Genomic DNA, 22453 nt, shown 5'->3' on the forward strand with positions numbered 1-22453 from the left:
CCTTTCAAATTCATTCTAACTCATTCTGTTTGTCCAGTATAAAGTATTCAATTTTTAGTAAATTTTAGTACTTTCCGTACACTTTTAGTACGAATTTCCAAAAACCCAGCCTTATCACACTCCTATGCACAAATACTGACCCTTTTCAAGATTCTAACCTCAGCTGATTCGTGTGGGCGTTGATTCTCGGTCAGTCAGTCAGTTATTTGACTACTCTAGATTTCTCTGCCTTGAGCCACTGTAAGCCATGGCTGTTACATGTTATTACCCAAATATATCAATTACCCGGGTAATTATGAAAGACACACCTCCGCACTTGAAACGACAGACGGTGGGTGGTGTAAAATATTTATGACCCAATAAATTCAATTTAGATTCGATTATTTTTCATTTGAGTATCCTGTTTCGTCACGGATTTCTTTCTTTTCATGGTGGTGTTGGGGAACGAGGCGTGGAATGTTATTATCATTTCTATAGTAATGACAATTGTTTTATTGCCGTGTAATTTGTTTGTTAAACAATTATTATGTTGTTGTCATGTATGTGAAACTATATCAAGTTTATGGCCATATTTTTTTTTCATTTTTTTTCATTTTGAACTCCCTTGGAGACAGTCCAGTATGTGTCCATTGGCGATTTTTGTTTTTGCGAAAATTTACAATTTTGAATATTCTTTTTTTTTAATTTGATACAAATGTTATGGGAATTGCGTGAAATTCGGCCATTAATGGGCCATGAATATGGAGTGCATAAATTTTAAAATTAGGCCAATTTGATGGGTATGCGGGGTGTGTGTTTATTTTTACAAATACCTTTAAATGGAAGATGAGAAAAAATACAAACAAAAATATACAAAATGTAGTAAAAAAAGAGTACCCATTTGGCAATCGACTTAAACCTCCTCAATATTACCACCTCAATACATCTGAATACCTCGGAACTAATTTTCAAAATTGACTCAAATAAATAATAAATCTTCCATTAATAGCCATTACACTTTTTCCATTTTAATTATTGAATTTTTTTCATATTTGTTGAAAAATATTTGAAATCCTCTTTTTTGACAGCTGTTAAAATTACTGTCCAAATAGACAATAAATTATTTCAACAGAATATTCTTGAACACATCCGATCTCTTGCGCGTTCACGTTACACGAGTTGTGAGCTGCTTGCCTGCGTAGCAAATCATTCAAATCGATTTGAAGTGTTTTCATTGATTGACAAAGGAGGAAGATTATTTTTTTTTTCGTTTTTCACAAAGATAACGGATGTTTGTTTAATTGTATTGCATATGGAAGTGTGTGGGGTGTGCTGTAATCGGATTTGATATATGTGTAATTGGAATTTTATTTGGAATTTAAATAACACAAACACATACCCATCACAATACAATAAATTCAATTGCAATATAAATAATAATAAATACAAACCATACTCAATTAAATGAATTATGGCAATATCAATGATATCTGGAATACCAGAGAGGTTAAAGGAGGTTGTGACAAAACGGTTGTAGCAAAAAGTCTAATGTAATATCTATCTATCTATCTATATAAAAGAGTAGTCAAATAACTGACTGACTGAGAATCAGGGCCCAGACGAAACGACTGAAGCTAGAATCTTGAAATTTGGCGAAAGGATCAGTCTTGGTGTGTATGTGTGTGATAAGGCTGATTATTTTAAAATTCGTACTAAAATAGTACGAAAAGTATTAAAATGTACTAAATAATTGAATACTTTTTATTGGAAAGACGGAATGAGCTAGAATTCTGAAATTTGCAATGACAGTCACTGATGAAGTGCAGGATAGATTTGCCAAAGGGTTTTTGGAAATACGAACTTTAAGGTTACAAAAAGTAAGAAAAAGGTACTAAACTTATAAAATGGTACCATTTGGTATTATGTAAACGGATTGAGCTAAAAACTTAACATTTGGCATGAGAATCAAGGTTGGAAAATAAGTTTGGTGTATGAAGTTGGGTTTGGAAATGTGTACTAAGTTTGAGAACTGTACTAAATGATACTAAATATTAAGCAGTATGGTTTAGGGTGAACGGTTGAAGCTGAAAATTTGACGGTTGGTTTGTGATAAAGAGGTGTTTTTGGAAATGTGTACGACAAGTGCACGAAATGTACTAAAAAGAACTATACTTGGTACAATGTTTCATTGGTTGAACAGATAGTGTTTGAAATCTGAAATTTGGTATTAGGGTCGCTGTTCATGTGTAGCCTGAGTATATGGAGGTGGTTTCGGAAATGTGTACTATAATTGCACGAAAAGTACTTAATGGTACTAAATTTGGTGTTTGATGAAGAGATAGAGAAAAAATTCTGAAATTGTATATTGAGGTCTCTGTTGGAATCTGAGGTTGAGATCCGACGGCGGTTTTGCAAATGCGAACTGTATTTGTATTTGTAGTATTTGAAAGTACTAAATGGCACTTAATTTGATATCGGGTAAAGAGAGAGAGAGGAAGAGAGAAAGAGAGAGAGCTGGAATCCTCCAATTTGACATTCAGGTATCTGTAACTATCTGGAATTGAGATATAAAGCTGGAATTGAGATATTTAGTTGTAGGAAATGTGTACTATAATTGTACGAAATGTACTAAATGGTACTAAATTTGGTGTTCGATGAAGACATAGAGATAAAATTCTGATATTTGATATTTAGATAACTGTTGGAATCTAAGGTTAAACTTTGGAGGTGGGTAAGGAAATGCCCCCTATATTTGTATGAAAAGTACTAAATGGTACTACATTTGTTATTGGATAAAGAGACAGAGCTGAAATCCTAAAATTTAATAAAAATGTCATTGTAGGCGTCAGTTAGTAAGGAATGGAGTTGATTTTGTAAATGTGTACTAAAATTGTCCGAAAAATTCTAGGTGGTACTAAATTTGGTATTGGGTGCAGGAATAGAGCTGTAATCCCCAAATTTGATATTGAAGTCCCTACTGGTATATTGAATTGAGATATGTAGATGGTTTTGAAAATGTGTACTATAATTGTAGGAAAAGTATTAAATGTTAGAACATTTAGTATTTGGTGAAGAGATTGAGCTGTGATCTTGAAATTTAGTGTAGATGTCACTGTTGGTGTCTGTAGTTGAGAAAAGGAGCCGGTTTTGGATATGTGTACTAAAATTTGATGTTGTAGTCTCTGCTGGTGTGTGGTCAATATATTGAGGTGGTTTTGGAAAAGTGTACTATAATCGTACGAAATGTACTAAATTGGGTATTGGGTGAAGGGATAGAGCTGAAATCCTGAAATTTGGTATCGAGATCTCTGTTGGCGTCTGGGATTGAGAGAAGGAACTGGTTTGGATATGCGTACAATAATTGTACTTAATGGTACTAAAGTGGGTAATGGGGGAAATTACAAAACTGAAATCCTGAATGTCCTGTCAATGTTGGTGTCTGAAATTGAGATCTGGTGTAAGTTTTGCAAATGAATACTAAAATTATACGAAAATTACTAAAAGGTACTAAATTTAGTATTCGGTGAACTCATAGAGCTGGAATCATGAAATTTGATATTGAGGTCTCTGTTGGCTTTTGCTGTTTAGATCTGGTGGTGGTTTTGTTTGTTTGGTGTCAAGGATGGAGAGATGTAGATTGTTTTGATATGCTTACTAAATGTTACTAAATTGGGTATTGGGTGAAGGATAGATCTCAAATACCGAAACTTAGTATTGACGTGACTGTTTTGGTTTTGGATAAAAAAAATTGGATGTGGTTCCATGGTGCAAGAGCTTTACTAATATCTTAACTTCAAATTGAAGACTTTTTATCAAAACTTAAATAATATATAAAACCTTGAAAATCTGAAAATTTATTACGATGTATGGAGTTTTGATTAACAAATTTTTGCTAAACTTAAAAAATTGTGCATTTTGAGTACTAAAAAGGTCTGTTGAAACGAATCTAAAATTTTAAGGTGGGCTTTTCTCTGGCGAAGTAGCAGTCACTTACAATTGTAATATAACATATTTTAAACGCCTTTCACACACTGTCTTTGGTGTGGTTAAATCAAATTTTCGCTTCCGACCATTTAAAATTACTTCCAAATACTCCTCAGTGAAATCCCTTTTTCTTCGAATGCTCCTCAATATAATTGAATATTGAATACTGATCAAGTATTACAAAACAACGTAATTAATACTCAATGACATTATCTGACAGATACAACTTTTTCCGAAAATAGTACTATATTTTCGTTCGTTGTTGTTTTTTCATTCCCCAGCAATAAACAAACAATTCAATTACGACAAAACAAGATTAGCATACACATAAACACATGTATATGTGTATGTCTGTCTTTATATTAAGATTCTACTACGTAAGCCTATTTTGCGATGGTGATGGGGGTAGAAGAAAAAATACTTGTTTTAGGCTTCTTAATTTCCCCCTTCTGGAGGGGTCGTAGGTGGTCAACCATTTAACTGGATGTATGCCATTTTTTCCAAGGAATATCCTCGCAAAGCTCCTCCAGTGGACATTCCGATGTTCAAATTTTCTTACGTGCCACGAACTGTTAATGCCCTTCTTTACGGTTGGGACATTAAATTAAATCGTTTATTTGTTTTATTTCTCGACATGTAGCCCACCCGCCTAACCTTGGCAAGAGAGGTGGTGGGGAGGTTGTAATCGATATATACGGGAGTTACAGAAAAAGATTCTGTGTTTACTGCTTTCTATTTCTAAGTATTTATTATTTTGTAACCAGCGTATTCAAGGAGGTTGTACTGTAGGCCAGGCAAAAATTAATTTACAATTACAATGGCGAAGCTTAAAATAAACCGTTTATATTCAAAACCAAATACACATATAAAGGGGAAAGCAATCATCAATAACACATAAGAGTATTTGTGTGTTTATAAATATGCCAATTTCTGATTACTCCCAAGTCACCAGAAGCCATGAAACCCGATTTTACATGTCCCATGGGAATTATGCCACGACAAAATATTCTATTTTGGTATAGATGTAAACATGTTTGGGAAGTTGTGAGACAATCAATCCGTAATGAATTTGTAATTGGCAAGGAGAAACTAGGGGTTCCAAGAAAGTTAACAACCGGAGAGAATGATATTTGTATGCCCTAAGGAGCTTGTACACGAGGAGACAATCAGTAGTGGACTTTTTTCTCTCTTAAAGAGATTTTTCAAAAAAAAAGAAAAAAAAAGAGGAACAATGGAGTAAAGCTCGGTCCTCTACCAAGATATATTAAGTCACAGTATTGAATACAAGGTGAGATAAAAAACTACAACAAAGTCAACGCCATAATTTTTTTCATTTTTTCTCAATTTTATTAAATGAAGGAGAAAAGTCGGAAATAGAATCAGATTTTAGAATAAGTTTAGATTTGTTCGAATTATTCACCTTTGGCACGAATTATGGCCTTCAAACGGCCAATGAAAACTTCACACGCTGCCCGAATGTTGCTCTGCGGTATTTTGGTCCATTCCCGGCCAATCGCATGCTTGAGGTGATTGATAATTTGGTATTTGTTAGTGCCAACCTTGCTTTCCAAAATACTCCATGCACAATAGCTCAAAGGATTGATATCCGGAGATTTTGGTGGCCATTGTGCACTGGAAATGGAGCGAGGAACGTCATTTCGTAACCATTCTTGGGTGGCGCGTGCTGAGTTCTGTTGGGATGTCCTCGGTCTGCGGCCAAAATGTTTGCGTGCCCAAGGCTTTAATACACCCTCCAGAATATTTTCGCGATAATATTCCGCATTTATCTGATGCCACAATCATCGGCGTTGTGGTGGCTCATGCCATCACCATGGCCAGCCCTTGAGTTCTGGTGGCCAACCGAAGGCGCACATTTTCAGCTGACCTCTTTGGCAAGCAAACACTATCATTTTGTTTGTTTACAAACTGCTGAACAACGAATGTTTTCCCATCGGAGAAAACCAAATTCGGCAGTTCACTACTTTCGGCCAAGCGAAGCAACTCTTTTAGCTCTTTTGAGTCTATATTCGGTGTAAGTTCCTGCACTTTTTGGAATTTCAATGGTTTTACCCCGAGCAGATTTTTCAATATTTGCCGAATGGAATATTGCGATCTGTTCAGCTCATGAGCCATTTTTTGGCCACTGCAACGTAGGTTTCAATCAAGTCGCTTGTTTACTTTTCGAACTATTTCTGCTGATGTTGCTGTTTCTTCCACTTCCTTGGCATATGTCGGGCTACGCTACCAGTATCATGGTAACGAGCGATGGTACGAGACACAAAAGATTTATTCACATTTAAATGCTGGAGTGCTCTAACGATAGCCACTTGTTGTTATCCATCCAAATATAAAGAAATCACACTTGAATTCCATCACGAATAACTTTTTTTCTGGAAAATTCTCACCAAAATGCTGTCACTGGAATAATTTCAACGGATGTCGGGCGAGTGACTTGGAAATGACAGCATTTTGAAGTTGGTTGCAGTTTTATCATCTCACCCTGTTAACATAAGCCAATTGGGGAATACACCAGACTTAAGAAATTCAATAACAAAATTTTCTATTTCTACACCATCTCCTCAGTCCATGGTTGGTTAACTTTTGTTCTTCCCAAAAAAAAATAGTTAAGGTTAATTATCAACAAATTAGAGGTTAAAGTTTTCCAAACTAATCTGTAAACAATACTTAACTTTTACATTAATAAAACAATAATAGACCAAACTTTTCGAACTTGGTTAGCGAAAGAGCAACAACAGTAATGAACTCTTTTGTTATTGCCTTTGGAATACAACAAGTTTTTTTCAAGTTCAATCAATAACCGAAAATAGAATCGAACTATGATTTATAGCTAGAATGTAGACGGGGCAATGGACCTTACCAGGGAATGATTTATGGTGACGTCTAAAATGGATATTCAAAGGAAAGGGGGATTGGGTGACTTTAAGAAGATGGGTAGACAAAAAAATGCGATAAAAGATTTTTTGTTGAAGCGCCGAATTTGGCTTTCTCTGATGAGAAAACATTCGTTGTCCAGCAGTTTGTAAACAAACAAAATGATCGTGTTTACTTGCCAAAGAGGTCAGCTGAAAATGTGCACCTTCGGTTGGCCACCAGAACTCAAGCGCCGGCCATGGTGATGGTGTGGGCCGCCATAACAGCCGATGGTCGCTCTCCGCTCGTATTAATCAACCGTGGCAACAGAATAAATGTCGAATATTATCGCGAAAATATTCTGGAGTGTGTATTAAATCCTTGGGCACGCAAAACATTTTGGCCGCAGACCTTGGACGTTATAACAGGACTCAGCACGATCGCACTCAGCATGCGCCACCGAAGAAGTTTTACAAAATGAGGTTCCTCGCTTCATTTCCAGCGCACAATAGCCACCAAAATCTCCGGATACCAATCCGTTGGACTATTGTGTCTAGAGTATTTTGGAAAGCAAGGTTGGCACTAAAAAATACCAAAGTGTCCATCACCTCAAGTAAGCGCTTCGCCGGGAATGGGCCAAAATACCGCAGAGCAACATTCAGGCCGCGTGTGACGATTTCATGGCCGTTTGAAGGCCATAATTCGTGACAAAGGTGACCAATTCGAACAAATCTAAACTTATTCTAAAATTTGATGCTATTTCCGACATATTTTGCTTTCATTCAATAAAATTTAAGAAAAAAATGTAAAAATTATGGCTTTTGACTTTGTTGCAGGTTTTTTATCTCACCCTGTATATACTTTATGGGGTCGATGAATATTTAGGGATGTTACAAAAGGAATGGCAAAGTTAATATACCCTCCTTTTCAAGATGCAGGGTATACAATTATATAGTTTATATCTTTAAAGATGAGTAATTTAGAACTTAGTGTTACGGCCATTTTTATGGGAAAATATTGACAAAAAATAAAATTTTAAATATAAACAAAATTTTCAGCTATCTTTTCCATTGATTTGAAAATTCTTTTATCCGAAAGGGAAAATGTTGTAAACAATGAAAATGAAAATGTAATTTAAATTGCAAATAATCCTGTAAATTAAAATATAATTGCAATGCTGGGAATTGTGCGAAACCTAATTGGCCTTGAAACATATTTGTTCCTTGGAAAACATAGGCCCGCAACACACACACACTCAGATGATACAAACCACACAGCTCAGGGATACCCAAATGCAAAAAAACTGACCATTTTTTTTTTCAATTCCCATATCATGACACATAACAAGCCATTGATATTGTCCTGACTGCCCTCCCTCCAACGAATGGACGAAGATGATGATATACACAATTACAGATATCATGGAAATTGTACTTACTTCCTGTCAGGACACAGACACACACACAAACATACATACACACACATAACTATTGTGTTTTTTTGTTTGACACGACGCGTCCATTCATCGTTTTGTTGTGTTGACAGCTTCGGCATTAAAGGTATCTGTTTGTCATGTCATGTGTTGAATGTTTGAATACTTAATGACTTTGCTTGTTGACATACATACAGATGTATGTATGTATGTATGTGTATATGTATGGAGGAACAATATGAAGACATATAGTGGCTGAATGCTAGTTAAGTGACTGTTGTCAGTTGAACAATCTATCTGTCGCTCAACTGACATTGATATTAGTTTGGCAATGAGAAGAGGGAAGAGGATGAATGGACTTTTGCCGAGTTAGCGAAGAGATAGATGGCTTTAAACGAGTCCACCATTCTATCGAGGTTATTTCAGCTTTATCATTCCGTTCGTAACTCCTCGAAATATTCATAAGAGACCCTACAAAGGGTGAGATGAAAAAACTGCAACCAACTGCAGACTGCTGTCATTTTTAAGCCACTCGTCCGACAGCTGCTAAAATTATTCCAGTACAAAAGCATTTTGGTGAATATTTTCCAGAAAAAAAGTTATTCGTCATGGAGTTCAAGCGTGATGTCATTTCTTTATATTTGGCTGGAAACCGCAAGTGGCTATCGTGGGAGAACTTGAGTATTTAAATGTGAATAAATCTTTTGTGTCTTGTACCATTGCTCGTCACCGTGATACTGGTAGCGTAGCCCGACGTCAAGGAAGTGGACGGAAGAAAACATTAACATCAGCAGAAATGGTTGGAAAAGTAAAGAAGCTACTTGATCGAAACCCGCGACGCAGTGGCCAAAAAATGGCTCGTGAGCTGAACATATCGCAATATTTCATTCGGTAAATATTGAAAAATGAGCTCGGTGTAAATCCATTGAAATTCCAAAAAGTGCAAGAACTTACACCGCAACAGTGAGAAAATAGACTCAAAAGAACTAAAGAGTTGCTTCGCTTGGCCGAAAGTGGTGAACTGCCGAATTTGGTTTTTCTCCGATGAGAAAACATTCGTTGTCCAGCAGTTTGTAAACAAACAAAATGATCGTGTTTACATGCCAAAGAGGTCAGCTGAAAATGTGCACCTTCGGTGGGCCACCTGACCTCAAGCGTCGGCCATGGATTCCTTGGACATTCCAACAGGACTCAGCACCAACGCACTTAGAACGCGCCACCCAAGAATTGTTACAAAGTGAGATTCCTCGCTTCATTTCCAGCGCACGATGACCACCAAAATCTCCGGATACCAATCCGTTGGTCTATTGTGTCTGGAGAATTTTGGAAAGCAAGGTTGCTACTAAGATATACCAAAGTGTCGATCCTCAAGCAAGCGCTTCGCCGGGAATGGGCCAAAAAATACCGCAGAGCAACATTCGGGCAGCTTGTGGCGGTTTCATTGGCCGTTTGAAGGACATAATTCGTGCCAAAGTGACCAATTCGAACAAATCTAAATTTATTCTAATATTTGATGTTATTTCCGACATTTTTTGCTTTCATTCAATAAAATTTAAAAAAAAATGTAAACATTATGGCGTTTGACTTTGTTGCAGTTTTCTTTAGCTCACCCTGTATAGTATACATTTTCAAAGCCACCTCCATATCTTAACAACGGGCACTAAGAGTGACATCTATATCAAAATTCAGGATTTCAGTTCTATTCCCTAACCCATTACCAAATTTGGTACTTTTCGTACAATTATGGTACACATTTCCAAAACCACCTCCAAATCTAAATCCTAAAAACCAACTGTGGTCTAAATATCTAATTTGGGATTCAAGCTCTATCCATTAACTCAACGGCAAATTTAGTACCATCCAGTACTTTTCGTATAATTTTAGTACTCAGCTCTATCCTATCTATCTATCTCTTCATCCACAACCAAATTTAATACCACTTAGTACTTTTCGTAAAATTATAGTACACATTTTCGTAACCACCTCGCACACATGAAAAATTACCCTAATGCCAAATTTCAGATTTCAAGTATTATCTCTTCACCCAATACCAAATTGTACCAAATATAGTACTATTTAGTACTTTTCGTGTACTTAAAAATCCTCACTTATAGCTCCTGAGAATTTCTGAAAAAAAAAAAAACAAATCATGAAATTTAAATCAAAAAATTCTAAATTCTATATTAAATATTTTCTTTAAAGTTCGTTTTAAATTAGTTTCATTTGTTGTTCGGTTTATTCCCCCATAAGTTGTTTTAATCATTTTGTTTTGATTGGTTTTTTTTTTTTTTTTTTTTTTTTTTTTTTTTTTGTTCAAAACAAGTACAATTCTCAATAATTTTGAACAATAACAACAAATATTACAAAGCCAAGCACATGATCATGTTATGACAACATCTGATTACTACATAATAGGCCCTAAGGTGACAATTACAAATTACAATTTCTCCAGAATATTGTGTGTTGTTGTTGTGTGTGTGTGTTTTCGAACGAGCGACCATGTTGACGAAACTACTTAGTGAGTCTGACAATCTGTAAACACAATTCAATTCGATTCGATTCCCGACCAGTCCATTTACGTTCAATGAAAAAAAAAAAATATGAAATTGCGATGCAGACACGAATGAATGATTGATTTTGTTCTTTTCTTTGGAAAGGGGGGTTGTTTAATAAAACATTTGTCCAAAAAGAACAGCAACACGTGCAATGATATGTTTTCACTTAGTTTTCCTTTTTTTTGGGGGGATGTGGGGCTTTTCATGGAAAAATCATGTTAAATTGGGTGATCAAATACACATCCAACTGTGGGGGTATTGTTTCAAAATTATGAATGGAATGGAATTCACAGAATGTCAAGGCATTTAAATGAAATTATTTTCTGTTTTGTTTGTTGCTCCTTTGTTCATCCATGGTGATGGAGGGGGAATGTGTGGTGAGGGATAATGGCAGTAGCCTTGACAATGACAACCTAACATTGGTGATGATAAGCAGACAATAACAGACATAACCAATGTATGAAAGGTTAAATGCAGACATATTTGATTTGACACCTCCCTCCCCTCCCCCATATTTAGACATCGGAGGAGAGAAAACCCCGACTGAAAATAAACGTCTCCCCACTCTAGTCTCGTCTCGTTTCTATGTTTCGCTAATTAAAATAATTACTAGTTTTTGTTGTTGTCGTCGTCGTAGCATTTCCCACGATTTCGCTTTGGCTAATAATGAGCGTCTAAGTTAATTAGTAGCTTCATTTTATTAAATTTTCCTTTTATTTTTTGTATTGAAGTAATGAATAGATTAAACAAATACAGATTGTTAATTGTAAAGTCAAATGGGGATTTATCTGTAGGAAGTGACATAAAATAGGATTAGATAATTATTTGATCATCTTCGCGTAATCGAATCAGAGGGAAAATTATGGAATTGAAATTGAGATAAAAAATAATTAATATAATTTTTAATATAAAAATTGTTAATTTTTTTCTATTTTATTGAATGAAAGCAAAAAATGTCGAAAATAGCATCAAATTTTAGAATAAGTTTAGATTTGTTCGAATTGGTCAACTTTAGCACAAATTATGGCCTTCAAACGGCCAATAAAACCGTCACATGCTGCCCCAATGTCCCTCTGCGGTAATTTGACCCATTCCCGGCGAAGGGCTTGCTTGAGGTGATCGACACTTTGGAATTTTTTAGAGCAACCTTGCTTTCCAAAACAGTCCAGACACAATAGTCCAACGGATTGGATTCCGGAAATTTTGGTGGCCATTTTGCGCTGGGAATGAAGAGAGGAACCTCATTTTCTAACCATTCATGGATGGTGAGTGCTGAGTGCGATGATGCTGAGTCCTGTTGGAATGTCCAAGGTCTGCGGCCACAATGTTTGCGTGTCCAAGGCTTTAATACACCCTCCAAAATATTTTCGCTATAATATTCGGCATTTATTCTGATATCACAGTCGATTAATATGAGCGGAGAGCGACCATCGGCTGTTATGGCGGTCCACTCCATCACCATGGCCGGCGCTTGAGTTCTGGTGGCCATCCGAGGGTGCACATTTCCAGCTGATCTCTTTGGCAAGTAAACTCGATAATTTTGTTTGTTTACAAACTGATAGACAACGAATGTTTTTTTCATCGGAGAAACTCAAATTCGGCAGTTCACCACTTTCGGCCAAGCGAAGCAACTCTTTAGCTTTTTTGAGTCTATTTTCTTTCTGTTGCGGTGAAAGTTCTTGCACTTTTTGCAATTTCAATGGCTTTACCCCGAGCTCAGTTTTCAATATTTGCCGAATGGAATATTACAATATGTTCAGCTCACCGGTCATTTTTCGGCCACTGCGATGCGGGTTCTTTACGTTTCGAACCATTTCTGCTGATGTTGCTGTTTTCTTACGTCCACTTGACCTCCACCTTGACTTCGGGCTAACGAGCGATGGTACGAGACACAAAAGATTTATTCACGTTTAAATATTGTAGTGCTCTAACGATAGCCACTTGTTGGTTTCCAGCCGAATATAAAGAGATCACACTATCACGCTTGAATTCCATCACGAATAACTTTTTTTCTGGAAAATTCTCACCAAAATGCTTTTGTACGCTTGTAAACAATATAATGAGCTGTCACTGGAATAATTTTAACAGCTGTCGGACGAGTGGCTTAGAAATGACAGCAGTCTGAAGTTGGTTGCATAATTTTTAATTTTTATTCTCACCCCATTAGTCCTCGAAATATTTAACTTTTTTTTCAATAATCCTGGGTGTTAAAGAATATTCTAAACTTCCCTAGATGCGATTAGGAGCTTTTACATCCTTTACTATTATTGAGCCTTACAAAAAGCACCAAGAAAATCCTTATTTTTTATTAAATATCCCTGTTAATATGCTATTACCTTCAGCTTTATCGTCAAAGTCCATTGCCTTAGGTTCAATAGACTTGGACAATTATTCGAACCATTGCTAATACCTTTATGAGTCTGAGTCTGAGAATGTCTGCTGCTTTCGTATTGTCGCCGGGCGTTTAACAAAGTTATGGGTCATATCGGATTTAATGGCCATGACTCATTTATTGTTGTGTTCTCGCCTCTGTTGATGATTTTGAATAAACATCACCCCCCACACACTTCCACCCCCCTCCTACACCATGAAACTGATATTTGTAAATAAAACGAAATATTTGCAAACGTTTTGAATAGAAAAAAAAAACTGGTTCGACATAAAATCACAAAACATTGTAAAACTATGTCAGAGACACTTGGTGAGATTTGTTTAGGGAGGATGATGAGAAAGGACACTGTCCTTGAACCAAATAACCACAACCACTGACATATTGTTTGGCACAAAACTTGAATGGCATCTCGAAGTTATTACTTTGCAGAGACTGATAGACGAAACGAAACGAAAAATAAAAATAAACTAATAAAACTTAATCCTTTGCAAGTCGGCATTGATTGGAAAATTGTTTTGGTAACCCCCAAAGCAAACTTTGTTTAAATCAATTATGCGTTGGGTGGCAAGTTTACGATGAAATCAATTTTGTGAGTGCGAGATTTTTCTCAATTAAGGAAAAAAGTTTTCTTCTTAAAAAAACATTTTAAATTTTCTCAAAAACAACCTCTTTATTTTCTATTTCTATATTGCTTTGTCCTTAAAATAACCTCAATAATTTCCATTCGTTGGACAATGGACCCATGGAAAAATAATTAAAATCTTGAGTACATTTAGATTTTTTTTGCTAAATTAAAAATAATTGCGTTGTATACTTTTTCTTTCTCTTCAGTATTTATTCCCTTTTTTATCTATTTTGGTTACAAATCTATTTTAATTTCTTGTTCATTCCCTTTATTCTGACCTTGACTCGTGTGTAGGCCCGTCATAGACAGTTGCTGCGTGGCATCTACAATTTCAATTGTCACCACAACATTAGACCCTTTCCCCGTCTGAGGGTGCCAAGTTAATTGTTTTTTTGTCTTTTGCCTTTTCAATCTGATGAGTGACTTTTATTAGCATCCTTGAAATGTTGCGGAAAATAAAAGAGAGGAAACAACAAATTTCCTTTGTATTCTCAGGCCAATTTTCTGAAGTAGGCCTAATGTGGTTAATAATGGTACGTGACGTATTGTTTTGTTTCTTCCTCTTCGTGTTTGTTTTAAGGAGAAAAAAGAAACACAAAAAAATAAATTCTATGCAAGTCGTGTTTTTGTTCAATTATCCTTTCCACGAAAAACTTTAAGACAATAAACCAAAAAAAAAACTCCGTATCAGAATCGTTGTTAAGCCGCTGCGATGCGGATTTAATTGAAGCAAAAATCTAAATGAAAATTAGACCGTGGGTTAAACAAAGTGCTTGGGATTTTAAACAAATAAATAGCGTGGTAGTTTTTACATAATTGGCAATGGAAAACCTCATTTGGCCCATCTGAATAAAAGTTTTCCTGCGGAAACCCCCATTCAGCCAGGCTGAATTGAAGATTTCCTATGGAAACCCCCATTCAGCCGGGCTGAATTGAAGATTTCCTATGGAAACCCCCATTCAGCCGGGCTGAATTGAAGATTTCCTATGGAAACCCCCATTCAGCCGGGCTGAATTGAAGATTTCCTATGGAAACCCCCATTCAGCCGGGCTGAATTGAAGATTTCCTATGGAAACCCCCATTCAGCCGGGCTGAATTGAAGATTTCCTATGGAAACCCCCATTCAGCCGGGCTGAATTAAAGTTTTGCTATGGAAAATCCCATTCAGCCGGGCTGAATTGAAGATTTCCTATGGAAGCCCCCATTCAGCCGGGCTGAATTGAAGATTTCCTATGGAAACCCCCATTCAGCCGGGCTGAATTGAAGATTTCCTATGGAAACCCCCATTCAGCCGGGCTGAATTGAAGATTTCCTATGGAAACCCCCATTCAGCCGGGCTGAATTGAAGATTTCCTATGGAAACCCCCATTCAGCCGGGCTGAATTGAAGATTTCCTATGGAAACCCCCATTCAGCCGGGCTGAATTGAAGATTTCCTATGGAAACCCCCATTCAGCCGGGCTGAATTGAAGATTTCCTATGGAAACCCCCATTCAGCCGGGCTGAATTGAAGATTTCCTATGGAAACCCCCATTCAGCCGGGCTGAATTGAAGATTTCCTATGGAAACCCCCATTCAGCGGTGCGGAATTGATGGTTTCCTGTGGAAACCCCCATTCAGCCAGGCTGAATTGAAGTTTTCCCTTGGAATTGAATTTTTTTTATGGAAACCCCAACTAAGCTGATCTAAATATAAGTTCTTCTGTATTTCTTTTAATTTTGTTTTTCATTCTTCCATTTCTCTTGCAGGCCGAATCGCCTCTGTTGCCTTCCACCAGAGAGAATTTCGTTCGGGAGGTGACCGCAACAAACAACAGCACACCCTCGCCCACCACTCCAACAGTAACCCCGCCCACCCTTATAACCACAGCAACCGGTCAATTGAATACCTCAAGAAACATATCACCGTTATTGATACCCGAACTACCTGCCACGCCCTCCGAGTACACACCCTCACCCCAGTATCCGAGTCGCAAACGGTTCTCCATACCAAATCTGCTACCCAGCAGCGGCAGTCGGCGCAAACTTAGCATAGAAAATATCACCCATCCCATTCAATCTCTCTTGGGCATCAGTGAGGAGCAATGTCGACGAAGGAATTCCCAACCCAACCTTAGAAGATTTCGTAGTAGAACTGATTCAAATTACAGTCTCGATAATCGACGTCAATCCCGCCAATTCTATTCAAAATCCCCCTCACGCAAACATTCGCACAACTACAATCTCTATCCGAAGGATTCGTTTTACAATTTAGAAGGTAAGGCCCCAAGGCAGTCGTGCAAAATGGACACAAAAGTGGATGCAGTTGGTCGCGTCACCGGCGAATGGGGCAGGTGGCAGCTGCGCACAGTCCTTTTGATATTCCTGTGTAAAATTCCCTCCTCCTGGTTTATGGCTTGTATTATTTTCACGGCACCCGCACCCAGACATGGTGAGTTCTTCTGCAAGCCACCACCCACGATTGGAGCTAAAAATCAAACGGCCTGGATAAAAGTCTCACATCCACAAAAGGAGGAGGTGCAAGATCAGGAATTTGCCATAGATTTCTGTAATGTCTACAAAGATGCTCAGGAACATGCTCATCACTACTTTAACTATGCCCATCAGGAAGATGAGCCGAGGGTGTGGGAGGAGCCCGAGTCCATCAAGTCCGATATTATTCCCTGCAAGGAGTTCCAACATGAGGCTGAGTTCCATTCGGTGATTACGCAATATGATTTGGTGTGTTCGCGAGATATTCTGGTGTCGGTCACGCAATTCTTCCATTTGTTCGGTGTGCTGACGGGAGGCATTCTGGCGAATCATTTGCTGAAGTAGTAAGTATTGGTGGAACACTACTTCTGGGAAAGGAAGTGAATAATACGTTGCTTCTTTTTTCGAAATAGTTTCAGTCCGCGCAATGTAATGCTGTTCGGCATGATCACCCAAATTTTATGTGGCAATTTAACGGGTCACGTATCCTCGTATGAGTTGCATGTTTTCTTCCGTTGCCTCTCGGCTGTTTGTTGTGCCCAAATGTACACGGCGGGTGGAATGATTAGTAAGTGAATCCGCAATAAAAATCAGAAAAAATAAAACTACATAATTTTCATTGCAGTGGCCGACATAACGGGTGGAACCTACAAGACCTGTGTTTCCACTCTGTTTGAACAATTCTGGTCCATTGGAGTCATAATGTTGCCCGGTGTGGCAAGTTTCTTCGATAGCTGGACCTATTTGTATATGGCCATATCATGGCCCACTGTGATACTCATTTACCTGTGGAGGTAAGACAGGATTAAAAAACTTAATCAAGCCGATTTAAATTGAAGGTTTCCTATGGGAATCCCCATTTAGCCGAAGTGAATTGAAGATTTCCTATGGACACCCCCATTCAGCCAGGCTGAATTGAAGTTTTCCTATGGAAACCCCCATTCAGCCAGGCTAAATTGAAGTTTCCCTATGGAAACACCCATTCAGCCAGGCTGAATTGAAGTTTTCCTATGGAAACCCCCATTCAGCCAGGCTGAATTGAAGTTTTCCTATGGAAACCCCCATTCAGCCAGGCTGACTTGAAGTTTTCCTATGGAAACCCCCATTTTTCTGTGGCTGAGTTGAAGATTTCTTATAGAAACCCTCATTCAGCCGGGCTGAATTAAAGCTCTCCTATGGAAACCTCTATTTAGCCAGGCTGACTTGAAGTTTTCCTATTGAAAACCCCCATTCAACCAGGCTGACTTGAAGTTTTCCTATTGAAAACCCCCATTCAACCAGGCTGAATTGAAGTTTTCCTATGGAAACCCCAATTCAGCCGGGCTGAATTGAAGTTTTCCTATGGAAACCCCCATTCAGCCGGGCTGAATTGAAGTTTTCCTATGGAAACCCCAATTCAGCCGGGCTGAATTGATGTTTTCCTATGGAAACCCCCATTCAGCAGGGCTGAATTGAAGTTTTCCTATGGAAACCCCCATTCAGCCGGGCTGAATTGAAGTTTTCCTATGGAAACCCCCATTCAGCCGGGCTGAATTGAAGATTTCCTATGGAAACCCCCATTCAGCCGGGCTGAATTGAAGTTTTCCTATGGAAACCCCCATTCAGCCGGGCTGAATTGAAGTTTGTATGGCAACCCCCATTTAGCAGGGCTGAATTGAAGATTTCTTACGGAAACCCCCATTCAGCCAGGCTTAATTGAAGTTTCTCATTGAAACCCCCATTCAACCAGGCTGAATTGAGGTTTCCCTATGGAAACCCCCATTCAGCCAGGTATCTGCCAAATTTGGGTCCGATTTTGCTACAACCTCCTTTTTTCTTCCAGATGGATTCCAGATTCTCCCAGATGGATGGTGGCCAGAGGCCGAGTTATGGAAGCCAAACAAATTTTAATAGAGGTAATAATTATGGCTTAACAAAATTGAAAATCAGAACTTAATTTTTTTCGTATTCTTCTACTTCTTTTCTCTCTTTATTTACTTCTTCTTCGTCTTCTTTTTCTTCTTCATCTGTTTCTCTTCACCAGTGCGCCGAATACAACGGCACTCGTCACAGTCTTCCCCATGACATCGATCAACAATTGGAGCTACAGGCCCAAACGGCCATGGATGCACCACCGCCAGCCGGCTGGTGGTCACTGTGGAAGGGCGAAAAGGCTGTGCGTCACATGGTGTGTGTCCACCTGTGCTGGTCCATCTACATTGTGGTCTACTATGGCATGCTTTTGAACATTCGTTCCTTTAGTCGAGAACACTTACAAGTCAACACTGTGATAGCCGGTATTTCAGAAATCATCGGCACATTTATTGGTCTGTTTCTAATTTTAAAGACAACCCGAAAATGGATATGGACGGGGCTGTTTAACATTTTGGCGGGCTGTATTGCATACACGGCATGGCTGGTGCCGCAAGATAGTAAGTAGGAAAGGTTCTTAATACAAGAAGTACTTAAAACATTTTGGGGTTTCTTTGCAGTTCCCTTCAATGCACGAGTCGCTTTGCTGATGCTGACGGCTATGATTTCCAAAATAGCAATATCCTGTACGCTGGCCATTCTGACCACCTGTACCGTGGAGTTGGTCAGCAATGAGAAGAAGAAAATCTGCGCTTTCTCCACCATTTGCTGGGCCCGTTTTTGGCTGTTGGGTGCACCGTTTATTGGTGCCACTGTGGTCTTTGGTCAATTGGTGCCCCAGACCGCGTTCGCCTCTCTGGCCATTACGGGTGGCCTGCTCAGTTCCCTTATCTCTAGTCCACGCACAATACCCAAGAAGCGGGCCTCACATGGTCTCAACAACATGGCCACAGCCACACAGCTCAACAACGAGGGTGGCATCGACAACAAAGCCTTCTCCAAGGGACCCATATTTAGTAGTATTAGCAGTAAATTTAATAAATCTCAATCGAATCTACCTCCACCAATGATGCCTGGTATTTGGACGACCAAAAGTCTGGAGGATGGCATCACAAATACAAGCTTACCGCCAGCATAATAGCCAACTTTTTTTTTGGAATCTCGAGTGTTTTAAACTCGAATTTAGAACAAAAAACACAAAATATTGCACACACACACGCGCAACAATAACAAAAGAAAAACAATTAAGACAACCTTCGAAATTCATACCAAGAAAATGAAATGAAAAGCAATTTCCCCCCTTCCCTTCCCCTCACCAATTTAATAAGCTAGAAGACTAGAGATCTATAAAAAATCAAAAGAAAAGAAACAAGGTAGCCAATCAAGATGATGACGATGATGATGATATTGAAAGTCAACGAATCGCAAAAACCTATAGGAATTGTAAGGAGTCACGTTAGAGAAACTGAGAGAGCAAGAGAGAATATTTTTTCATAACCCCTTATTATTATTAAAATGGAATTAGTAGTGATAGACAAATACTATGGAATTACAGATTTACCTAAGCTTTTCAAAATTCTTTTTTAAATATATATAATTAGGAATTAAGCTTAAATATGTACTTACATACATATATATACATATGAGAAATATTTCCCTTTGTTCCATTAGAGTTTTAGTTTGAAAATCGAAATTTTTAATAATTATGAAATGGAATAAGAAATTTTTAGAATACAACAAACTTCCATAGATGTAGCGTAGAAATGTGTTTTAACGTTGATAAAGAGAGAAATATGGATACGTAGTTGAGAAACTTTCGACTTTTGCCTTTAACAAAAAAATCGACTTTTCGGTCTATCGATTTTCTACGATCAACTCAAATTCGATTGTCGAATTTTACTTCCTAACCCTGTTCTGTTCTAGTAGCTGCAAGAATCTACTGTTTTTGCAATTTTATTCGATATCATAGAGGGAAAATCGGTTATCGTTCTAAAAACTTTTATATTCTAGAACAGACCAACAAAGTCGACATAAATCAATTTTTATTTAATCTTTATTTTTACCCACGGATAACACATCATGTTATCGATTTTGGGAGCATAGTAAAGAGTAGAAAATCTGAAATCATTGCATACTTTTTGGCTTCCAAAAGTAAATGATGGCGAATCGACAGTAGATTATGAATAGTCGATCCGTTGCCAAATCCAAAGTCGACTTATGTATACAGAATTTGAGAAACGATATAAAAATCTGGATTTCCTCTATGGCAATTGAAAATGAGGAATTTGGAAAAAAAAGTGTTCCATTTATGATCAAACTCCTGATTAGGGAACAGTTTTGAGGGCAAAATCGACTTATCTGACTACCTTTTCTCTCCGATCGGCTAAAAATCGATTTTCGATTTGTGTCTCCCCTAAGTCTATCAAAAGATGATACAATCGATTTTATAAATTATTTTGTGAGTGTTATTAGGAGTAAAGGATCACAAGTATAAATCCTTTATTCGTAACATATTTTTGACTTCTTAAAAATATATGAACGATAGTCGAAAATCGACTTTGCGATTTTTATCACCAACAAAAGTCGACTTACCAAAAATCGATCAATCGCTAATTCTAAAGTCGAGTTACGTATCCCTAATTTGAGAAATGATGTAAAGGTGAGAGTACATAAACAGCTTGAAGTCTTCGCATGGCATATTTTGTGACATATTGTAAAGGGATGCCAGAGCCGCACTCAAATTCTGCCGTCGTTTTCCTTTATAATTTGACATTAATATGCCTAGCCATGATGCCAAGCTTCTTATGTACCCTCACCTGAAGTGTCTTTTTGTGGTACTACTGTGGGTGCAACGAAAACTAAAGGATTTTAAAGATCTTAAGTCCTTCGATTTTTGAGGATCTTCAATTTGGGCGTTTTTGGTGATTAATTATATATACGTATCTCTGGGAATCCTTTATGGAACATGAATGGCGCCCAATATGTTATAATGGAATTTGAGGTGATAATAGGAAGTCGAGTTACGTATCCCGAATTTGAGATACGTTTGGATTTCCATTATCATCCAAACAAAATAAGGTTTTTGAAAAAATATAAATGTTGAGATTTTTGGAGGTAATTTTTATGTGTTAGCCAAATTTGGAGCCCAATGAACATTAAGAAGGATGTTAGACCCAACAAAGTATATATATTCTTGACCAGCGTAAAATTCCAAGTCGATTTAGACGTCTGATATTTAAATCTCGCAATAGAGAACTATCACTATAGCAGGAAATCGTCACAATCGACTTTATGGCATGGTTACCAACCGATTTCACTGGCAAAAATGGAAGTAGACCCAATATTTTATACCGATTATTTTATTTATAAAGGAACATATTAAAAATTCGGTCCGGACGACCTTAACGCCATTTTACATGTTTAATTTGAAATATTTTATTGGGCTTCAAAATTTGAAAATATAAAATATTAATCGGCCCCGAGTAGTGGAGATCCAACCCTTAAAGGAGACATCAACTCAAATATCATTTACCCAATATAAATTCAAACAAGTAGAGATTGTCTAAGATTTCCCGTCAGTGGAAACTTCCATACCTATCAGAACTAATTTTAAAATGTTTTTTTCAGATACTATCAAACCCTTAAAGGAGACACAAACTTAAATATCATTTCCCAAATATAAATTCACACACAGTCGAAAATTTTCTAAGATTTCCCGCCTGTGAAGCACTTCCACACCCAATCCGAACTAATTTTTAAATGTTTATTAGGATAATATTTCTTCCAATGAATTGTGAATCTTCAAACAATATCTCAAAATTTCTCAAGCACTTCAAAACTACAAATGAAAATGATTTCAAAACCATAGTATGCTCAATTTGCTTATAATCTTATAGAGTCATTGAGAATTAAATGCTTTGTCAATTAATATTTGTAATATACATGTAAACTTTCAAATCATCAGTCATTCAGTTTTATATCTAGGTATACAGGACCCATGAGGACCTACATACGTAATACTTTATTTCATGAAAGATCAGGGGCCAAAATCTCAAATTCGATTTCGAAAAAATATCGATCGAAATTAATTTTAATATGTCAATATATGCTTTAAAAATATGGTATAATTTTTTTAACAACATTTTCATTTTTTAATTTAAAATAGGCATACAGGAATTCATTTCAATCGAATTTTTTTCCATATTGAATGCGAGCATTTGAATCGAGATCTGGAATGTTAATCCTATATAGCTAAGTCTTCGACTTTTTTTACAAAGTTTTACGTTATGTCCTC

At 37.4% G+C, this 22453-nt stretch overlaps 1 protein-coding gene across 3 annotated transcripts in view; it reads left to right on the forward strand.

Annotated features, from left to right (window-relative positions):
* Positions 1–19359, forward strand: part of LOC101891605 (organic cation transporter-like protein) — a 99228-nt gene extending 79869 nt beyond the window's left edge. For all 3 annotated transcript variants that reach the window (XM_059118108.1, XM_005188183.4, XM_005188182.4), the window contains 6 exons: positions 15586–16652; positions 16722–16876; positions 16934–17102; positions 18131–18203; positions 18332–18719; positions 18780–19359. In XM_059118108.1, the coding sequence (XP_058974091.1) occupies positions 15586–16652; positions 16722–16876; positions 16934–17102; positions 18131–18203; positions 18332–18719; positions 18780–19297 (2370 nt within the window). In that variant the 3' untranslated portion in view covers positions 19298–19359. The remainder of the gene's footprint in view (positions 1–15585; positions 16653–16721; positions 16877–16933; positions 17103–18130; positions 18204–18331; positions 18720–18779) is intronic.
* Positions 19360–22453: the final 3094 nt, after the last annotated feature.

The sequence above is a fragment of the Musca domestica genome, unplaced genomic scaffold (genome assembly GCF_030504385.1).
Source record: "Musca domestica strain aabys unplaced genomic scaffold, Musca_domestica.polishedcontigs.V.1.1 12, whole genome shotgun sequence".
In the NCBI taxonomy this organism is placed as follows: domain Eukaryota; kingdom Metazoa; phylum Arthropoda; class Insecta; order Diptera; family Muscidae; genus Musca; species Musca domestica.